Here is an 18,527-nt window from a genome sequence, read left to right on the forward strand (position 1 = left end):
TCACGCACGGCTGCCTCCTGCGCGGCGGCGAGGGGTGGCTGTCTCCCCCGGAACATGCAGAGCCTCCTCCTTCTGTCCGGGCGGAGACGCGTCTGAAGGTCCTAAATGAGACCATTGCCAATTCACGAGGCTCCGCACCGACAGCCTGCCATTCAAGCTGTCTCCGATTTGACTTTTCTTTCCCTATTTCAAGTCACAAATGCATGCAAAGCATGCCGTTAAGCAGCAGGCTTCAGCCGTGCTTTTAGGCATGCCATGTTTTAGACGCCTAGGTAGCCACAGACACGTACACGATCTCCGATCCTGAAGAAGGGAAAGAGAATGTGAAATTTGTTTATTCCTCTTGTAGGGAGTTTCTAAGTGTACAATTAAAGTGTACAATTAAAAATGGCACCGAAGAATCCAGGCGTTCCGTTTTCCAGGAATGTTCATAAGTGTGTACAATAAAAAAAAAAATAATCGGAAAAAATATATCATTTCATCTCAATATTATCATCTTACTATGATAGCATGTGAATATAACTGTATATATAATTTCATTTCATGAAAGCGGTATAATTTTTAGTACACAGTGACTTATCAAAACATTTTTTGTTTTGGTCTGCTCACTAAAGAGGCGGGGTTTAGCATATGACATAAACACATCCATCTGTAATTCTAAGTTTGAGATCTTATGCCTTCTGTATGGAGTGGATGCCCGTGGCCCCACTCAGATGTGTGTTAACATATATTGACAAAGAGATTTCCCCCTAATCTTGATTAACCAAGAATGTCTCCTCTTCTTTAGAAGCCGTTATGATTGTCTCTAAAAGTGACTGGCGTGGAGCCAGAATTAAGTTGGACAGATCTTCTTATAGCCTTTTCACCAACAATGGGCTTTCCGGCCACAAATAGAGCCGTAAGTAGCCCTCATCAGAGGCAGCCTTTAGTGGCATGAACTTGAAAATGACCCTTATAGAAAGGTGCAGGGCGACATCGACTGCAGCACTAAAGTCACTCCTTAAGCCCTGATCACTATCACTTCCTTAAGTAAGTCTGGGGAGCGAAGATAACCTCGCAACAGTAAGGAACAAGAGAGGCTAAGACACACCATTATTAAAGCTTGTACAGAGGTCAACTAATTGTCCTACGCGCGAGCTAAAAAGAGCTCAGCTAGTGTCTGACACAGAGCCACGGGGAACCACGCGCAAGTTATTTTACGTGACCTATGAGCACGCATCAATCTCCCACTGGCTTGCTTCTCTTTCCTGAGGGGTCATTTTAGGGGGAAATTCCTCACTTCTTATTCAGGCATCCATGGGGCACAAAATCGCAGAGGCCGAATTCAGGGGCAGGGACCTCTTCCCGCAGTCCCTTCACCTGAGACCTGGGCGGTACCTCAAAGCTCAATGTGGACAGATAGAGGGCAAATGAAAAGAAGTACTTCTTAGGCCAGCACGGAGTCCTCTAATGGCACTCAGAACAAAAATTTAAATGGCTTCAAGAGCAGATTAGCTCATGAGCCGGTCGCAGATTCATAACGAGTAACAGAAGTAAACCAAGAATTTAGAAGAGGCGGATCTCTGAGCAGACTGACGGGGACCAAAGCCCAGTGCTTGATTTATTAAAATGTCAGCACGGTCTCTACTATGGGAAAAAGAGGGTGTCATACCCGAATCTGTCGTCAGCCCCATAGTCAGAGGGCTGGGCCAAATTCCCTCCTCCGGCCTTGCTGCTCTGTGACTTTGCCTAAAGGGCTCCCCACTTCCTTCTTCCAAGCAGATGACACACAGAAGTTGGCTGGACATCAACCTGTGGTCATAAAACCCACCATTTACTTTCATCTTCAAATATCTTCTGGGGGTGGGCATGGCCGTAGGCAGGAATAAGGCAGGCAGAGGATTCTCAGGTTTGAGAAAGTGAGCAGGACAGTTTTCCCATGAAGAGGAAGGGCTAGACCTCATCTCCTATCTCCCTAACCAGAACATAGTAGATTCTCAATAAATGTCTGAAGAATGAATCAATAAATGAATTCCTCAAGAGTCCTTGTCAATCAATAAATTGAATTCCTCGATACTCCACCATTCTGAACTGGGACGATGGACAAAGGAATACACCAAAATGGCACTTTCTTAGAGACAAATGCAGTTGATTCATACATGATCCATTTTCCTCATTCACCCATTATCACTCCCCACCCATATAGCCCAAATGTCAATATCTACAAGGTTTTTTCATTAAATATATGTGATTCAGCAAGATTATAATAAAAACTAGAGGCCCAGTGCACAAAATCCATGCACGGGTGCAGTCCCTAGGCCTGGCTGGTGATCGAAGCACGAGTGTCCGGTGTGGAAGGGCAGGTCCCACCTGACCTCTGGGCCCTGGGCAGCACCCGGGTCCCTCAGCATCTGGGAGCTGGGCGGCAGCCCTGTTCCACGCCACCACCGATGGTCGCCATCGGAAGGGCGATTGGGCTCCTTCCTGGCTCCCTTAGTACCTGGGAGCCAGGTGGCGGCCCTGCCCCTCACTGCTACCACTGGTCGTCGTCTGAAGGGCAATCGGCAGGGCGAGCGGGCCCTGCTCACACCCACCTTGTCCTGGCGCCGCCCGCTCACCTGCTCCACCATCCCACCACAGTCCCGCTCTCGTCAGGGCCCATCGGGGCCAGCAGCACCTCCACTGCTGCCTGCTGCCAGCCCGGGCTGCCGAAGCCCACCATGTTCCGCGCCGCCCCCTGGTGATCAGCGCGCGTCATAGCGAGCAGAACTCCCGGTCAAATTCCCAGTGGAGGGGACAATTTGCATATTAGGCTTTTATTATATAGGATGTTATTGCTGGATTCAGCAGCATTCACAAGCAGTCAAATCAGTGGCTCCTGCTGGTTCAGCACTCCCCAGACCAGCAGAGAAGCAGAACTCCCACACGCAGTATCTGTTCTAGGCGCTGACAGCAGCCAGGGGTCCCATTAGACCTGGACCGAGGTGGCTCTCCCTCCTCTTACGGGGTGCCTTTCGGTTAGGTCCTCAGGGGTATAATGACACGGCATCTAATTGTGTTTATCTTTCCTCCGTAAATGGAAGCAAAAGCCACATGCTTAGAGCTCAAATAATCTTAGACACATTGCTACCTGCTCATGGTTGGGGGGCGCAGGGAACAAAGCTGACTGGAGGGACTGCTCTTCTCTGTGTCTGATTCTGCAGGGCGAGATGCTTCCCTGAAGGCCTTAAGCGCTTGAAGATCATTAGTCTGCAAGTCTGAGCTAACCCAGGCAGCTGGCCCTGTTTTCCCCCCTCTCGGCTGAGCAAGAGCCAGACACACTCACCTTGCCATATTCATTGTGCACCCAACTGCTCAGCGCCAGGGGTACCAGTTGCCTCCAGGTCATGAAATAATACTAAAAACTTGATAATCATTCATTGATTTAGTTTTCAGCATACTATATCATTTGAATCCAATGGGAGCATAAAGAGCTATTTGTGAGGTCAACCACGGTACAGACAGAGGCTGACACGCTATTGATGGCGAGGTGGAGAGAAATTGCTAAATACAGCAGATCGATACCTCGTTTCACTGTTACAGCCTTCTGCAGACATAAAATATCTATCTTTACAGCTACAAAAATAATAATAATGAAAGTGGGAGATAAATGCTTCCCTGAAGGTAAACTATTTGATTAGCTGAGGGCAAAGGTGACAGCAGCAGTTACACTAAAGTAACTTTATAGTCTTAAATAAAAACAGGAGGAAGAGCAGGAGATGGAATGGCCAGAGGAGTCGGGCCACTTCGGCGGCTCGGGAAAAACTCTCCTGAAACGCACAGCGTTCGCTGGCTAAAGGGCCGCCAAAAGCTAAGGCTTTCCGGCGGTCTGCCGTGCAGCTGCCTGAGCCCTGGTCTGCCTTACATATACATACACAAAGCACTTCAAACAAAAGGCCTGCTATTGTTGATGGAGAGCACATCAAGGGTTGAAGGTAGGCCGGCCAGCCTGGCTCAGTGGCTGAGCGTCGACCTGTGAACCAGGAGGTCCAACTTCAATTCCTGGTCAGGGCACAGGCCCGGGTTGCGGGCTCGATCCTCAGTGTGCGGTGTGCAGGAGGCAGCCAATCCATGATTCTCTCTCATTATCGATGTTCCTCTCTCTCTCTCCCTCTCCCTTCCTCTCTGAAATAAAAAATTTAAAAACAATTGAGGGTAAATAAATGCTCCGTAAAGTAAAAACAAAAAACACAACTTTCAATCTCTATGTGCTACCATTTGCCAAGAAATGTTACGAGTCAACCATATCATACCCTGGTGGATATGAGGTCCTTCAGTGAATGCTGTTCTAAAAGAGAATATTTAACAATTACACAGAATACTATTATCACTCTGCATTGGGATTAAAAACAACCTGTTATCAGCGCTGGCCTGCGTGGCTCAGTTGGTACGTGCCCTTGACCGGAATCAAGTCCGCAACCCTTCGGTTTGAGGGCCGACACTCTATCCAGTGAACTAAACCGGGCAGAGCCATATTTAAAAAAATAATAACAATTTCTGCTCCAAAGACCTTGATCGTTTCTATACTGGGGAATGGGGCTGGTGGAGTGGTGGATAAGACACCAGTAAAAGCTTTCTACTGTACATCGTTTTTCTATCTATATAACATGCTGACTGCTTAATATTCTCTTACATTCATTGTCTTTTGACATCTCAGCTGAAGCAGGGAGGGGAGTTGAGGATATGCCCATTTTACGATTGAAGAAACAAGAGAGAGATTGAGGGACTCTTAGCAGAGATGACCTAGGTAACGACAGACAGAATCCGGAAGCCAGCCTCCCAACGACAGCGAAGGGCTCCCTCGCGGACAGCAGCTGCTATCTCTAGTGAAGAGCCATGGAAACAAACAAACAAAACAACAGCGAGCAAAAACGGGCTCCTAGAAACACAGGACAACCTGATGGTTGCCAGAGGAGGGCGGGTGGAGGGATGAGTGACAAGGCGAAGGGGAATGTAGTCACTGACAGTGTGGTAAGGTGGCCTGGTGACAGATGAGTACTAGACGTAGTGTGCAGATTACCTGGCAAGATATGTAAATGTCGAACCACGATGCTGTGCCTTGAAACTAATAAAATACTGTATGCCAACTATCCTTTAATAACTTTTTTAAAAAGCGTAGAAGTCTACACAGCACGATGAAAAGTGTTGGAGTTGGTTAATTCCTGTGTGGGGTGGGTGGCAGGTGGGTGGGTGGGGGTGTGATGGGTGGGGTTGACATTGAAAGGTATCATTAAACTCTGACCATTAGAATGGTGTGTCAAGAATAACAAAAGAAACAGAATAAAAAGCGTATCTGAGTGTTCTGACATTCAAATTAGTCAGTAAATGTAGTGGGAATAACGGGTTAACCATCTGGGAAGAGCAAGATAGAGAACTACTCCATATCATACTAAAATTCTAGATGCATTAAAGAACTATATGAAAAAAATTAAAACATAAAATAACTGCAAGGACATACAGGTGGCCATTAATTAAATATGTAGGTGGGAAAATTTCCCCCATATAGACACAAAGGAAAACTTTTGAATAACAAAATCCAAAAAGTAGAAGTCAAGCAATGAACAAACTAGGAAAAATATTCCCATCACATGATTAATAAATAATATCCCTAGTCTAGGAAGTATTCTTATAAATCAACAAGAAAAAATAAATATATATTAGCAAAATGAACAAAGGAACTATAGTGGAACTATATTTGGCCAAGAAACACGGTAGGAGGGAATTCAACCATACATTTAATAATGAAGAAAACACAAACTCACTCAGCAATGAGCTCCTACAGCATTGCTTCCGTACTGGCAAATATTTTTATGTTGTGATGACTCGCAGAGCAGAGCAGAAACCGGCATCACTGTCTGGGTGGCTCTGGACAATGCAAACCAAAACCTTTACAAATGTTAACCTGACAATCCACCTTCTTCTTATGACCCTATGGAAAATACCAGAGATTTGCACAGAGATTTATGTGCAAGAATGCTCACCGAAGGATAATTTGATTGATTGATTTTTTTAAATTGATTTTTTTTACAGAGAGGAAAGGAGAGTGATAGAGAGATATAAACATCCTTGACAGAGAAACATCATCAATTGGCTGCCTCCTGCACACCCCCATCAAGCCCACAACCCGGGCATGTGCCCTGAATAGGAAATGAACCGGTGACCTCTTGGTTCATGGGTCAGTGCTCAACCACTGAGCCACACTGGCCAGGCTGAAGGATAATTTATAATAGCAAAAAAAAAAAAAAATCCAAATGATGAGATACCATATAATTGTAATGACATGGAAAATATTCACAATAAAGAGCAAAGTACAAAATAGGCACATTATGATTCCTATTGTTTAAAAATACATCTTATATAAATGTGTCCATATATTTTATATGAAATTGGGATCATACTGCATATATTGTACATATAATAGGCATAATAATATTTTAAGAAATACACCAGTGTGTATACTAAGTAACACAGTGGTTATCCCTGGAGGATTACAGGAGACCTTTTAAATTCCTGTTTGTTTGTTTTTTCTATATTTTTAAATTTTTCTAAAATAATAATTATGTAATCAGAAAAATATTTTAAATAAGGAATTCTTCACTGTCTTATATGCCATACACATTGTGGTCAAACATTTACAAAGCTGTCTTTCATAAGTCACATGTGAAAATAATAAAATAATTTCATTGCCTCTAGCCACATCCATGGCAATAATAGTAGCTAATGACTACAGCGCACTTATATATGCCAATAACTATCATTATACTTAATAGCAGACTATTACTTAATATTCTTAATACTAAAATAATTCTTAATGCTAGAATTCTAGTATTAACATACTTAATGCTAGAATACTAATATATGCACATCACTATTCTAAATGCTTTATATATATTCAATCTCTTAATCTTCACAGCTATTATTATCCCCATTTTACAGATGAAGGTTGAGGCTCAAGGACATCAGGTGACCTGCCCAAGATCTACCAGCCAGTAAGCAGAGGGTGTGGGGGTAAAAAAAAAAAAGGCAGCCTGGCTCCAAAATCCATGCTCTTCACCAGGACAGGCTCCAGTCTCTCCTGACAAACTATTCTCTAAAACAACAAGACTGATTATACTATACGCGCCAGGACATCAGCAAGCAAATAAACACCATCCCCTTCCTTCAAAGTGGTCTCGATGGGAAACTCTATAGAGACCCAAAGATCTGGTCACTGATCAAACACTTGTACACATCTTTCCTTTGTCTCCAGGGGGCAGTAAACAAGCCTCCTGTGAAGGGGGGAAGGGGGGGGGCAGAATGCAGTCTCTTTCAAACAGCTAGCAATCATTCACACACAAGTCTGAAAGTGTGATTAAACTGCACAACTCTGCATTTGGTAATAAGGCAAGAAAAGCCAAGGACCGGATTTTAATCCTGTGCCCGTAAGTGGCATCCACTCCCAGGAACTGCATTCACAAGTGGATCTGAACATTGACCATGCTGCGTTCTTGCAATTATTTGTCCGTAGGCCTATCTCCCTGCTGAGCTGAGGTCCTCAGTGGCCAAAGACTGTATCTGACTCATCCTTGAGTCTCCGGCCCCGACCACAATTCCGGCACACAGAGGACTAATTTCTGAATTTCTCTCTACAGAGAAGGCCACGCGAATGCTTTAAGCAATGACAATGTAGTAGAATAAAAAAAATAGGTATGTTGCCATGAAGGCATCTGAGTCTGTGTACAAATAAACATATAAAGTATGTGGGGACTATACTGAAGAAAAATGGAAATTTTAAGGAATAATTCCTAAAATTCTAAGTATTAAAGAAGATAGAACTCAGTTTGAGTAGGTCTTCCTGTAATTATAATAATATGTAGCTGTAGTCATTCCTCACAAAACACAAGGGCGGGGTGGGAGGAGTAGATATGCCTCATTGTCCCAAAAGCAATCTACCGAGCCAAGGATGCAGAAATGACCATAAACTTTCTCAGGCAATGATGCGAACGCCCATCTGCTGCGCCAAAGCCACCAGGCCGCATCCAGCCTATGGGTTCAATCGACACAGCGCAACCTGGCGCCTGAAATATAAATCAAAGCACCTCGCATCCTCGAGGACGTATTGACATTTGCTACCTGCAAATGTCTACTGTGGGCAAGAAGGGCCTGTTTTTATTTACAGCACGCACCGCGGACGGAATGTAAAACAAGATGCTTAATAAATCCAGGGGCCCATAAAACACCCGCATAACTCAGGCAGCGAGGCAGCCGCTCGCTCCTTAATTAAGTGGGTGATGTTCTGTTTAAAACAAAAAGACAACCCTGGGCTATCGCCGAGATGAAGCGCTCCGTGTGGCGAGGGGAGCGCCGCCCGTTTCCGGGGCAGAGGCTTTCAATCATGAAAAATAAACCGCCTCACGGTGTATTCAATAGTCAGCAGACAGGCAGGACGCAGACTGATTTGGGTGAGCGCATTCTCAGTTATAACAAGTAATTTTACAGAGGATTAGTATCTTGATGGTCTGATCAATATGAGGCCCGGCTGCTATTACAGATGAAGAGAAAATTGCCCCTCTGGTAATAAAGTGTGCGTGTCTTCGTTCCCCTTCATTTGCCGAGTCCATTACGGTAATGGCTCCGGCATTAACAGCTGGGACAACTTAAGCAGCAGCGGGCTGATGAATTTAAAAGCTGGCCGCACCGGCCACCGGCCCCGGCCCTGCCTTTCGGTGTGCATGGGCGACTCCTCTGCCAGGCCGGCTCCAACCCCGGGATCGTGTTTTAGGAGAACAATGACCACGCTGTCCCAATTATTGTCTCATTAATAGTGTCGCCAGCCAATACCGCGACTAACAGGGAAATCGCTCCCAGCGTATTGGCTGCTGATTCGGCGAAAAACAGGCACTGTTTACCTAAACAACACGAGTGACATGACAACGGGCCAGAGTTCACGCACTCTGCAACGCTGGCATTTGTTGGCCGGGTGCTATTCCCAAGCAAAACAACGCGGAACGTTCATGCTGACAGTAAAAAAAAAAGAAAAATTAAATCATCAGCAATTTTCCATCTCTATTTTCAAAACATGGCCAACTGGAAAACAGTGAGATGATGGACGCTGCACTTGGGAACAGAAAATCCGTATGAGGACGGCCTCGGGACGTGAATTCTGCGGAGGGAGCTAAGGGGGCCCATCAGCCCACGCCGTATTATTCTTGTAGAAATGCCGGCCCTGGAGGCTGGGCCTCGGATGAGCCCCTCACTGACTGACGGTGGCCACGGGCAGGCGAGGGGCTGACGGGAAATCAGAGCTCTGAATGTCCTGACCACAAGCAGTTCGGAGCGTACTCGTGCCCTGGGAATGCGTCTCCTTTTCGGACCAGATGCAACCTGACGTGGTCCTCCGCACCCAGGTTTCCATTCGGTTTCTACCGGCCGTGAAGGTCTCCACCGCCACGTGTCCACATGGCAGCTCCTTGACACAGAGGACGGCATGGTCGCTTTGCAGGCAGATCGCTCCCAAAACCACAGGCCGCGTGCGTGATGGCATGGCAACGGGACAGGTGCGTGGAGCATAAACAGAAATGCAAGCCCACAGCCCCGACGCCAGGTTCGGCTTTCAGACGTGCGTGGGCCGTGAGCAGAAACCCTGCGCCAGGGACAAATGTTTGGATGCAGGTTCCTAGCTACGCAAATCCTAGTCCCCTCAATGCGCCCTGACCCAGCCCAACTGTCCCAAGGAGTCCTCTCGGCTTGCATCGGAAAATCAACTGGTGAGAAAATGCTGTAAAATGTTACAGAATCGGTTTGCAGAACATAAGGTTTGAGCGAATGGCATTCACAGAACTCTAAATTCTCCTCTAAACAGCGCTTTGTTTTTTTAAAATATATTTTAATTGATTTCAGAGAGGAAGGCAGAGGGAGAGAGAGAAACATCCATGATGAGAGAGAAGCATGGATCGGCTGCCTCCTGCACACCCCCTACTGGGGATCAAGCCCACAACCCCACCATGTGCCCTGACCGGGAATCGAACCGTCACCTCTTGGTTTGTAGGTCAATGCTCAACCACTGAGCCACACTGGCCAGGCAACAGTGCCTTATTTTAAGGTTCCAAATGTACCATCTATATATATCTATACCTATATCTATATATGTATATATATAAAATAGAGAGATATGCTAATGAACCAGGACGCTGTAAGGGGTCCACCTGACAGAGGAGGTTGTGCATGCAGCGCCGGGGCGGGGCAGCAGGGGCCTCTGTGCGCCTGCCCTGGGGGGGGGCCTGATCAGCAGCGGCCCTGGCTGCTTCAAGGGCCTGAGAGGGAGTGGGCAGCGCCACGCGATTTCGAATTGTGCGCTGGGCTCCTAGTGTCTACAATAGAGGTCTTCCCTTCTAGAAGTCACAAAGTCACCCTTTAAATATACATTTGCCAAGAAATCTACCATAATAAACTAACAACCACAAAGTACACCAAACCTGAAGGGGAAACCAGCCGTTTAAATGTGAAAGAGAACAATAGGAAACAGTTGCTGGCCGTTGCTAACGCATGTGTTAAAGAGCAGAGTCTTGTGTCTCGAAATGAATACGGTGTTGATATGGAATGTGAAGTCACTGACAACACGTAGAGCAGGGGTCCTCAAACTTTTTAAACGGGACGCCAGTTCACTGTCCCTCAGACCGTTGGAGGGCCGGACTATAGTTAAAAAAAAAAAACTCGTTGGCTGCTAAGCAACAGGCAGCGGCGGCAAAAACACCCGGCGGGCTGCATGTGGCCCCCGGGCCGTAGTTTGAGGACCCCTGCCGTAGAGCATTTAACCAGTTTCCATTATTCCTCTCAGGTTCCAGATCCACCTAGTACAGGGGTGGGCAAACTTTTTGACTCGAGGGCCACAATGGGTTCTTAAACTGGACCGGAGGGCCGGAACAAAAGCATGGATGGAGTGTGTGTGTGAACTAATATAAATTCAAAGTAAACATCATTACATAAAAGGGTACGGTCTTTTTTTTTTAGTTTTATTCATTTCAAACGGGCCGGATCCGGCCCGCGGGCCGTAGTTTGCCCACGGCTGAGTCCTAGTACAAAACCTAACGACAAGTAACAGGTGATGCTCATGATTCTTTCGCTTGATGAATACGGAAGGCTGACTCTGGCCTGGCGCCATGTTCATTTAAGTGCTGGGGACAGAATGGTGAAGATCAAAACCAAAAAGATGTGGGTCCCTACTGTCTTGGAGCAAACGGCCTTGGAGCTACACACAGCCACAATAAATCCTCTGGTCCAGGGAGCCAGTGTGATGCTACTAAGAGTTCGCATGTAACATGTACCAGACGCCGGCGGCTCTCAACCATTCCATCTTTCTGCAACAGATAAACGTCTCTTCCGCGCGAGACACTCACCGGGTATACTGGAGAGGTGGAAGGATTAAAGAGACACGTGCTGACTTCAACGAGCCCCAGGGTTGTTTCAAGTGCCTAAGTGTTAAATGTGTTAAATAAGTGTCTAAGACTTTTCCCAAATGGCAAATTTCATGTGCAAAACCAACAAGAGGATTAAGAAAGAGATCTAGCCCTACCCGGTGTGGCTCAGTGGCTAGAGCATCGGCCTGCGGACTGAAGGGTCTCAGGTTCAATTCCAGTCAAAGGCACTTGCCCGGGTTGCAGGCTCCTCCCCAGTAGGGGGCGTGAAAGAGGCAGCCGATTAATGATTCTCTCTCATCATTGATGTTTCTCTCTCTCTCCCTCTCCCTTCCTCTCAGAAATCAATTTTAAAAAATATTTTAAAAAAAAGAGATCTGGAAATCATAGAAAGTAACAAGAATTTACTGTTACTCATTAGTTTAATTAATTTTCAGTGAAAGTATTTAAAGTGTTTTGGAAGCTAGGAACAAATTAATCCTTCTGTCTAGAAGAGACAATCAAAACTACTAAATGGTGATTAAAGCCTGACCCACACCTTGAAAGAGATGTCAAGAAAAATATCAAGATAAACTTGGGGGAGAGGGGACAGAGTAGGATCTGTCAGGCCAAGTTTTAATTTTCTTAAATCCCCTAGTCATTGGCCCATCATCAAAAATGCCCTAGATTTAATTTCCTAAATTACCATCAGCCAAATGGGTGAAATAATCAAGAATAATCCAGGCTGAAGGTAGAGACCAAAAGAACCTTCTCAGGACCTCACTAAAAGGCCAAAAGGCAAAAAATAAAATTGAAAAAATGAGGTAAAAAACCACAGTGAGTACATACATAAATAGCAAACTTCCTTTTACTGAGTTATAAGTTTTATAACTCATTAAACCTAACAACATTTATCTTTTTAAATGATATGAAGGCAGCTGTCGCCAAAAAACAGAAAACTTTATTAATGGTTTTTTTATTTGAAACAGCAAGTTTATCTATTCAGGACTCTGAGCTAATCCATGTGTGACTAAATCTAAAAGCATTAACTCCTGGATGCTTATCACCTGGTGATGTCAGTGCCAATAAAGGTACCAGATTTAGCACAAGCCAAATGATTCAATACAGCACCCACTAACACCTCCTGGTTATTTAATATCTTTAGCTGATGGCCCTAGGGTATTGTTCTTGATTTAGATCTATTATTCAAACTTAACTTTGTTATTATAAAAATTTTTGCTATTAGAAATCTTTATTTTGTATAGCCCAATGTTATAAAGACACTCCTTTAAAAATGTTGATCAGCCCTAACCGGTTTGGCTCAGTGGATCGAGCGTCGACCTGCAGACTCAAGGGTCCCAGGTTCGATTCCGGTCAAGGGCATGTACATTAGTTGCGAGCACATCCCCAGTAGGAGGTGTGCAGGAGGCAGCTGATCGATGTTTCTCTCTCATCGATGTTTCTAACTCTCTATCCCTCTCCCTTCTTCTCTGTAAAAAAAATCAATAAAATATTTTTTAAAAAAAATGTTGATCAATGTTTTGAAATGATCGCTAAGGCCTATAAAATCTATATATATAAAAGCCTAATAAACAAATTGTCCTCTCGGGAGTTCGACCGCTCACTATGCTGTGCACTGACCACCAGGGGGTGGTGCGGAATGATGGAAGGCCCCCAATGGGCCCTGATTGCCGGCCAGGCCTAGGAACCTATCTGTGCATGAATTTTGTGCACCGGGCCTCTAGTTTTCATATAAGAAACTACAGAAGATGTTTAAGAATACTTTTCCTTGGACAGATATTACAATGATCACTGCAGCAGTACTACATAAGAGTATTGCCCTTGAAAACATTCTAGTTAAGCAAGGTGGGGGTTGCCCTGTTGTTAATACTTCTGTTTCAAATAACAGAAGTAAATACTTCTGTTTCAAGATAAACTTGCTGTTTCAAATAAAAAACCATTAATAAAGTTTTCTGTTTTTTGGCGACAGCTGCCTTCATATCACTTAAAAAGATAAATGTCGCCGAAACCGGTTTGGCTCAGTGGATAGAGCGTCGGCTTGCGGACTGAAAGGTCCCAGGTTCGATTCCGGTCAAGGGCATGTACCTGGGTTGCGGGCACATCCCCAGTAGGAGATGTGCAGGAGGCAGCTGATTGATGTTTCTCTCTCATCGATGTTTCTAACTCTCTATCTCTCTCCCTTCCTCTCTGTAAAAAATCAATAAAATATATTAAAAAAAAAAAAAGATAAATGTCGTTAGGTTTAATGAGTTATAAAACTAATAACTCAATGAAAGGAAGTTTGCTATTTATGTACTTGGATAAAACCCCTCCGATAAAATAAAGTTAGAACTAAATATAACCCAGGCCCTGCTCTTAAAGAAGCATGATGACAATGCAGGGTTCCTGTGTTCTGGTGTGCTTGTTGCTCAGATGTGGCCTAAGGCTCCTCAGGAAAGAACAAACTATTTTCCTTTCTACCTGGGGCATGATATACCACCAGGAATGAGCCCTCCTGGCCTCAGGGACTAACAATGGCACGAAATACTCAAAATGAGTCACCTGATAATAGAGGGCCAGTGATGTTTTTAATACTGATCAGTGCTGTTTTCTGATCATTGCTTTCAAGGAAAGAGCTTGATCAAGAGAGGGAAAATATAAACAATAATACAATGGAGCCACTTCTAAAATGGAGCCAGGGCTGCCAAGCCAGGAGAACTGCCTTTCAAGTAATGTTAAAAAGAGGAATGGGACTCACTAGTATAATTGCTGGAATGGTTTCAATTGTGGAGACGATTTGGGGGGGTGGCAGGAGGAACTCCGTAAAATCGACACTCCCCAACATAATTTGGTTTCTCCCTTTCCTGGGACTCCCTTACTTCTAATATGTTAATCAATTAGGACAGGTACCTGAAAACTTAAATACAAATGGGGAGGGTGGGGGGTGGGGGGGGAGAGGGGCGGTTAAGAGATCAACCGAAGGACTTGTATGCATGCATATAAGCATAACCAATGCTTATTTTTTGTTATGGGGTGAGGCCACAACATTTGTAACAAAGAAACAGAATTTCCGGAGGATGAGGCCCAGAAATCAGGATTTTAAAAAGATTCCCAGGTGATTCTAATGTGCAGCCAAGGTTGAGAACCGCTGGTATAGAGTGAGTGCATACCAATAAGGAAACTACTGTACCAGTCCATTAGAGATGGTGATAGCATGGGCCAAGGTGGAACTGGAAAAATGTGGACAGATTACCAATACATTTAGACAAACAAACAGGACTTGATTTGGGGGATGAGAGAAAGGAAAACACTCAATTCTTCTGGCACTCAAGTCTTCATCTGTAAAACAGGAATGTTGATACTCCATCTGTATACATATCTATCTTGCAATCCGCTGCGGTGAGAATATGAAATAATATAAACAGTGTGAACTCAATGCAAGCCTGACATGTGATCAATGCTATTTTTAAAAACTGCTATTGCAATGATTATTTTCATCCCATGGAACGGCAACTACTAGAGGCTGAACTCCAACAGTAGGTAACAGGATTGTAGTTAAATGTTCCTATCTGCTGTGCGGAAAACAGAACGTATCCGTGGGCCACTGAGACAACTGTTCCAAAAAACATACCTGACCTCACTCCTCCGAAATTATTACCAGAGAGAAAGGCACAGCGGGTACCATCACAGTCATCTGGGAGTCCGGTAAACTGAGGCACAAGAGTAGCTACAGGTTCACCCAAGGAGGTAGGTGCAGAACAAGCAAATGGATGTCTTCCATTTGTGAGCGGATCCAATAGGACCAGGCCTGCACGAATGTATAACCCACAGGGGCTCTGGTTTCCTTGCTGACAAGGCCCTTTCATGCTTGGCTTCAGACCGCGCGTCGGCTCGCCCTCCAGCCGAGTCCCTCCGGTTCCCTGCCCCTCGCTCCAAGTGCATGAAAGACCCCAGCCTCCGGAGGGCCCCACATACCTTAGCTTCGCGTTCTCGTTCCTCGGGAGTCGGGGTTCGCTTCATGCTGCCGCTACAACCTTCTCCGCCACCGCCAGGATTGTACATTCCCTCGCTCTGGACCCCGCCTCCAGCGTGTAGTTCTCTCGGCGTCCTGCTCCCGTTCGCCACCACGCTACCCCAGAGCCGCGGGAACTACCACTCCCAGGGTGCACCGCGGCGGCACCCGCGAGCGCTTTGGGATCTAGAGCACTAGAATTTCCCAGGTCCCACAGCTGGGCTAGCGTAGTTCGAGGCCCTGAGAACTGGCCGGGAAGGAGCCCCAGGAAAACTACATTTCCCAGGAGGCAATGGGGCCTGCCATGTTTTTCCCATGCTCCTCTCAGCCGTCGGCGCTATGGCAACGGTTAGCTAGCCGCGGGGAGAAAGTGGCGGTGAGTACTCTGGGGGAGGAGAGGGCGATAGAGGTGGCCGACTCCCTACCTGCAGCGCGGGCCGGGGTCCTGGAGTCGCTCCACGGCCTGGAGAAGGTCCCGGGGTTCTGCTCGCGTGAAAAAGAGCCTAGCACGAGAAACCCCCACATCGTCAAGGCCGGAGCCACACCCCGCCCATGGCCCCCACGCCCAGCCCCGGTTTGAAAATGTGCAGCCCAGACCTAAGCCCTCGCTGAGGGCCGTTGATGCGAATTGCAGTGCTTATCCAAGCCCTTAGGATCGCTCACATCCTAAACACAGTTCGCTTATTTGACCTGGGTGTGGAGCTGCACCCGTGAGCCTCCCGAGTGGCCTATTGTTTAATTGTTTGTACTGGTCTGTTTTCCGCCTTGTTAGCCCATAGCCTGTTACCTGCATAAAGGCGGGGACTTTGCTTAGCATTTTAGTCTCAATGCTTTATTCATTCAAGAAATATTGGCGGTGGTGCCCACTTGGTGCCAGGCACTGTACCCCACCAAGTGTGAACTAGACAGATGCCTGCCTCAAGATGCTCGTTCGTACTTTATTAGGGAAGACGAACTAGAAATGAACCAGTAAAACAAATAAAATAATTTCAGACAGAGATGACTGCTGGAACAGCAATAAACAGTGACTAAATTGGGAGGAAGAGGCATCTAACACAGGGTGATGATCAGGGAAGTGGCATTGGAGCTGAGCCCCAGAGGATGAAGGGTCAGCGAAGGCCTTGAGCAAGGCCAGGGTACCTGGGTTTGGGGAACCTAAAGGACAACAGGCTGAGAGGAGCATAGTGAGCATGGAGGGAGCATGAGAGGGTGGCGGAGAGGCCTGGCAGCACTGCACGGGGCTTCTCAACCTCAGTAGCATGGGGGGCCGGATACTTGGGATTCCTGTGCATTGCGGGATGTTTAGCATCATCTCTGACCTCTAGATGCCAGTAAGAGGGTCACTCCCTCTTCCCACTGGTGACAATCAAAAAAAGTGGCTAGACCAGCGGTTCTCAACCTGTGGGTCGCGACCCCTTTGGGGGTCGAACGACCCTTTCACAGGGGTCGCCTAAGACCATCGGAAAACACATATACAATTACATATTGTTTTTGTGATGAATCACTGTGCTTTCATGATGTGCAATGTGTAACAATGAAATTGGGGGTCACCACAACATGAGGAGCTGTATGAAAGGGTCGCGGCATTAGGAAGGTTGAGAACCACGGGGCTAGACAGTTACTTCTTAGATGTGTGCCATGTGGGCAAGTTACCTAAGCTGCGTCCCCGTGTCTTCCTTTGCAGAGTAGGGATCATTTGCGTAACAGCCTCACAAGGACAGTGTGAGATCTTTAATTCATATAAGCAGAGCACTTTGAGGAGTGCCTCACACAGCTCAGGGAGCACCCGATAAATGCTAACACCATCACCAGTCTTATTATTATAAAAGCCGCCATTACTCTATCACGGAAAAGGTACCCTTTTTACAAAAGTCCTGGGTTTAAACTTCTGGGTAATCTGGTTCCTAACATCGACCTTTTCTGTAGCGCTGTCTGCAAAAGAGCTAGATGCCCACCCAGGCAAACGTCCGTTAGCTGTTTGTGTCACAGCAAAATGCAGAGGTTCTCAGCCTTTGATCGGTTATTACAAAAGTTAGGAACCCTCCCGCTAAAAGATACTGCATATACACGTAAGCGTAGGAGATCTTGTCAACCACGTCGGGGTCCACACACCCTGACGCTCCGCCAACACCGTTCATTACAACTGTTTAGCGAATGTCTGCTGTGTGCCAACTCTGGGCCGGCCTCTGAGAGTACAGAGGTGAGCAAGACCCAAAAGCTTGCAATTTGCTTGGACTTGATGGCGAACCTTTTGAGCTCTGCGTGTCAGCATTTTGAAAAACCCTAACTGAACTCTGGTGCTGTGTCACATAGAAAAATTTTTTGATCTTTGCAACCATAGTAAAACAAAGACTTATATTTCTGATATTTATTTTATATATTTAAATGCCATTTAACAAAGAAAAATCAACCAAAAAAGTGAGTTCGCGTGTCACCTCTGACACGCGTGTCATAGGTTCGCCATCACTGGTCTAGGACCAATATTTTAGGGACTGGGAACCTCTGCCTAAGGGCATCTCCACTGACAACTCGCATTTGGCTTTCAGGGTAGATTGAAATGAAAATATAAGCGTACTAGGCATGGCATGTGAGTTGGATTGCTCACAGCCACATACAAAACTCAGCCATGTGTGCATCTCTGTAAAGAATAGAAACTAAAAATGCCAGAATTGGCTGGACAGCCTGTATGCTGAAGGAGAAAGCCCTGGGACCTGGACCTCGTGACAACAAAATCCACCCCAGTTGGTGACTTTGTGAAACCTCTTTTGCAAAACGTGTAACTACCCATGCATTTGCGCAACAAGCTGAAAATTAACATTCAGGTAATATTGTCATCCCAGGCCAATGTGGTAGATGCTTTTAATTTACTGTCTCACCCTCAGCATCACTCTGTGAGATGGGTATTATTTTTTTCCCATTTTTAAATTAAGGAGCTGAAACTCGGCAAGGTTAGGTGACTTGACCAGCTACCAAGTAATAGCACAACCATGTGAATCAAGTTCCTGACTTGCGTTTTTTCCAAGATATCTGCTTTCTTCGGGGGACAGGGAAGGGGAAGAGGGGAGGGGAGGAGGTGTTTCTAAATTTAGGAGAGTTTGTTTTTGTTTCAGATAGAGGAATAAGAA

At 45.9% G+C, this 18,527-nt stretch overlaps 2 protein-coding genes across 6 annotated transcripts in view; one reads left to right on the plus strand and one right to left on the minus strand.

The window, feature by feature from the left end:
- Nucleotides 1-15,489, minus strand: part of FTO (FTO alpha-ketoglutarate dependent dioxygenase) — a 256,938-nt gene extending 241,449 nt beyond the window's left edge. For 3 of the 4 annotated variants that reach the window (XM_036345955.1, XM_036345956.1, XM_036345958.1), the window contains exon 1: nucleotides 15,366-15,484. In XM_036345955.1, the coding sequence (XP_036201848.1) occupies nucleotides 15,366-15,452 (87 nt within the window). In that variant the 5' untranslated portion in view covers nucleotides 15,453-15,484. Of the gene's footprint in view, nucleotides 1-15,365 lie in introns of all 4 variants that reach the window. The other variant, XM_036345957.1, reaches the window with a different exon arrangement.
- A 171-nt stretch (nucleotides 15,490-15,660) lies between these two features.
- The window catches only part of RPGRIP1L (RPGRIP1 like), a 75,763-nt gene continuing 72,896 nt past the window's right edge, over nucleotides 15,661-18,527 (plus strand). For both annotated transcript variants that reach the window (XM_036346034.1, XM_036346033.1), the window contains exon 1: nucleotides 15,661-15,778. The gene's annotated coding sequence lies outside the window, so the exon portion shown is untranslated. The remainder of the gene's footprint in view (nucleotides 15,779-18,527) is intronic.

The sequence above is a fragment of the Myotis myotis genome, unplaced genomic scaffold, assembly GCF_014108235.1.
Source record: "Myotis myotis isolate mMyoMyo1 unplaced genomic scaffold, mMyoMyo1.p scaffold_m19_p_19, whole genome shotgun sequence".
Lineage (NCBI taxonomy): Eukaryota > Metazoa > Chordata > Mammalia > Chiroptera > Vespertilionidae > Myotis > Myotis myotis.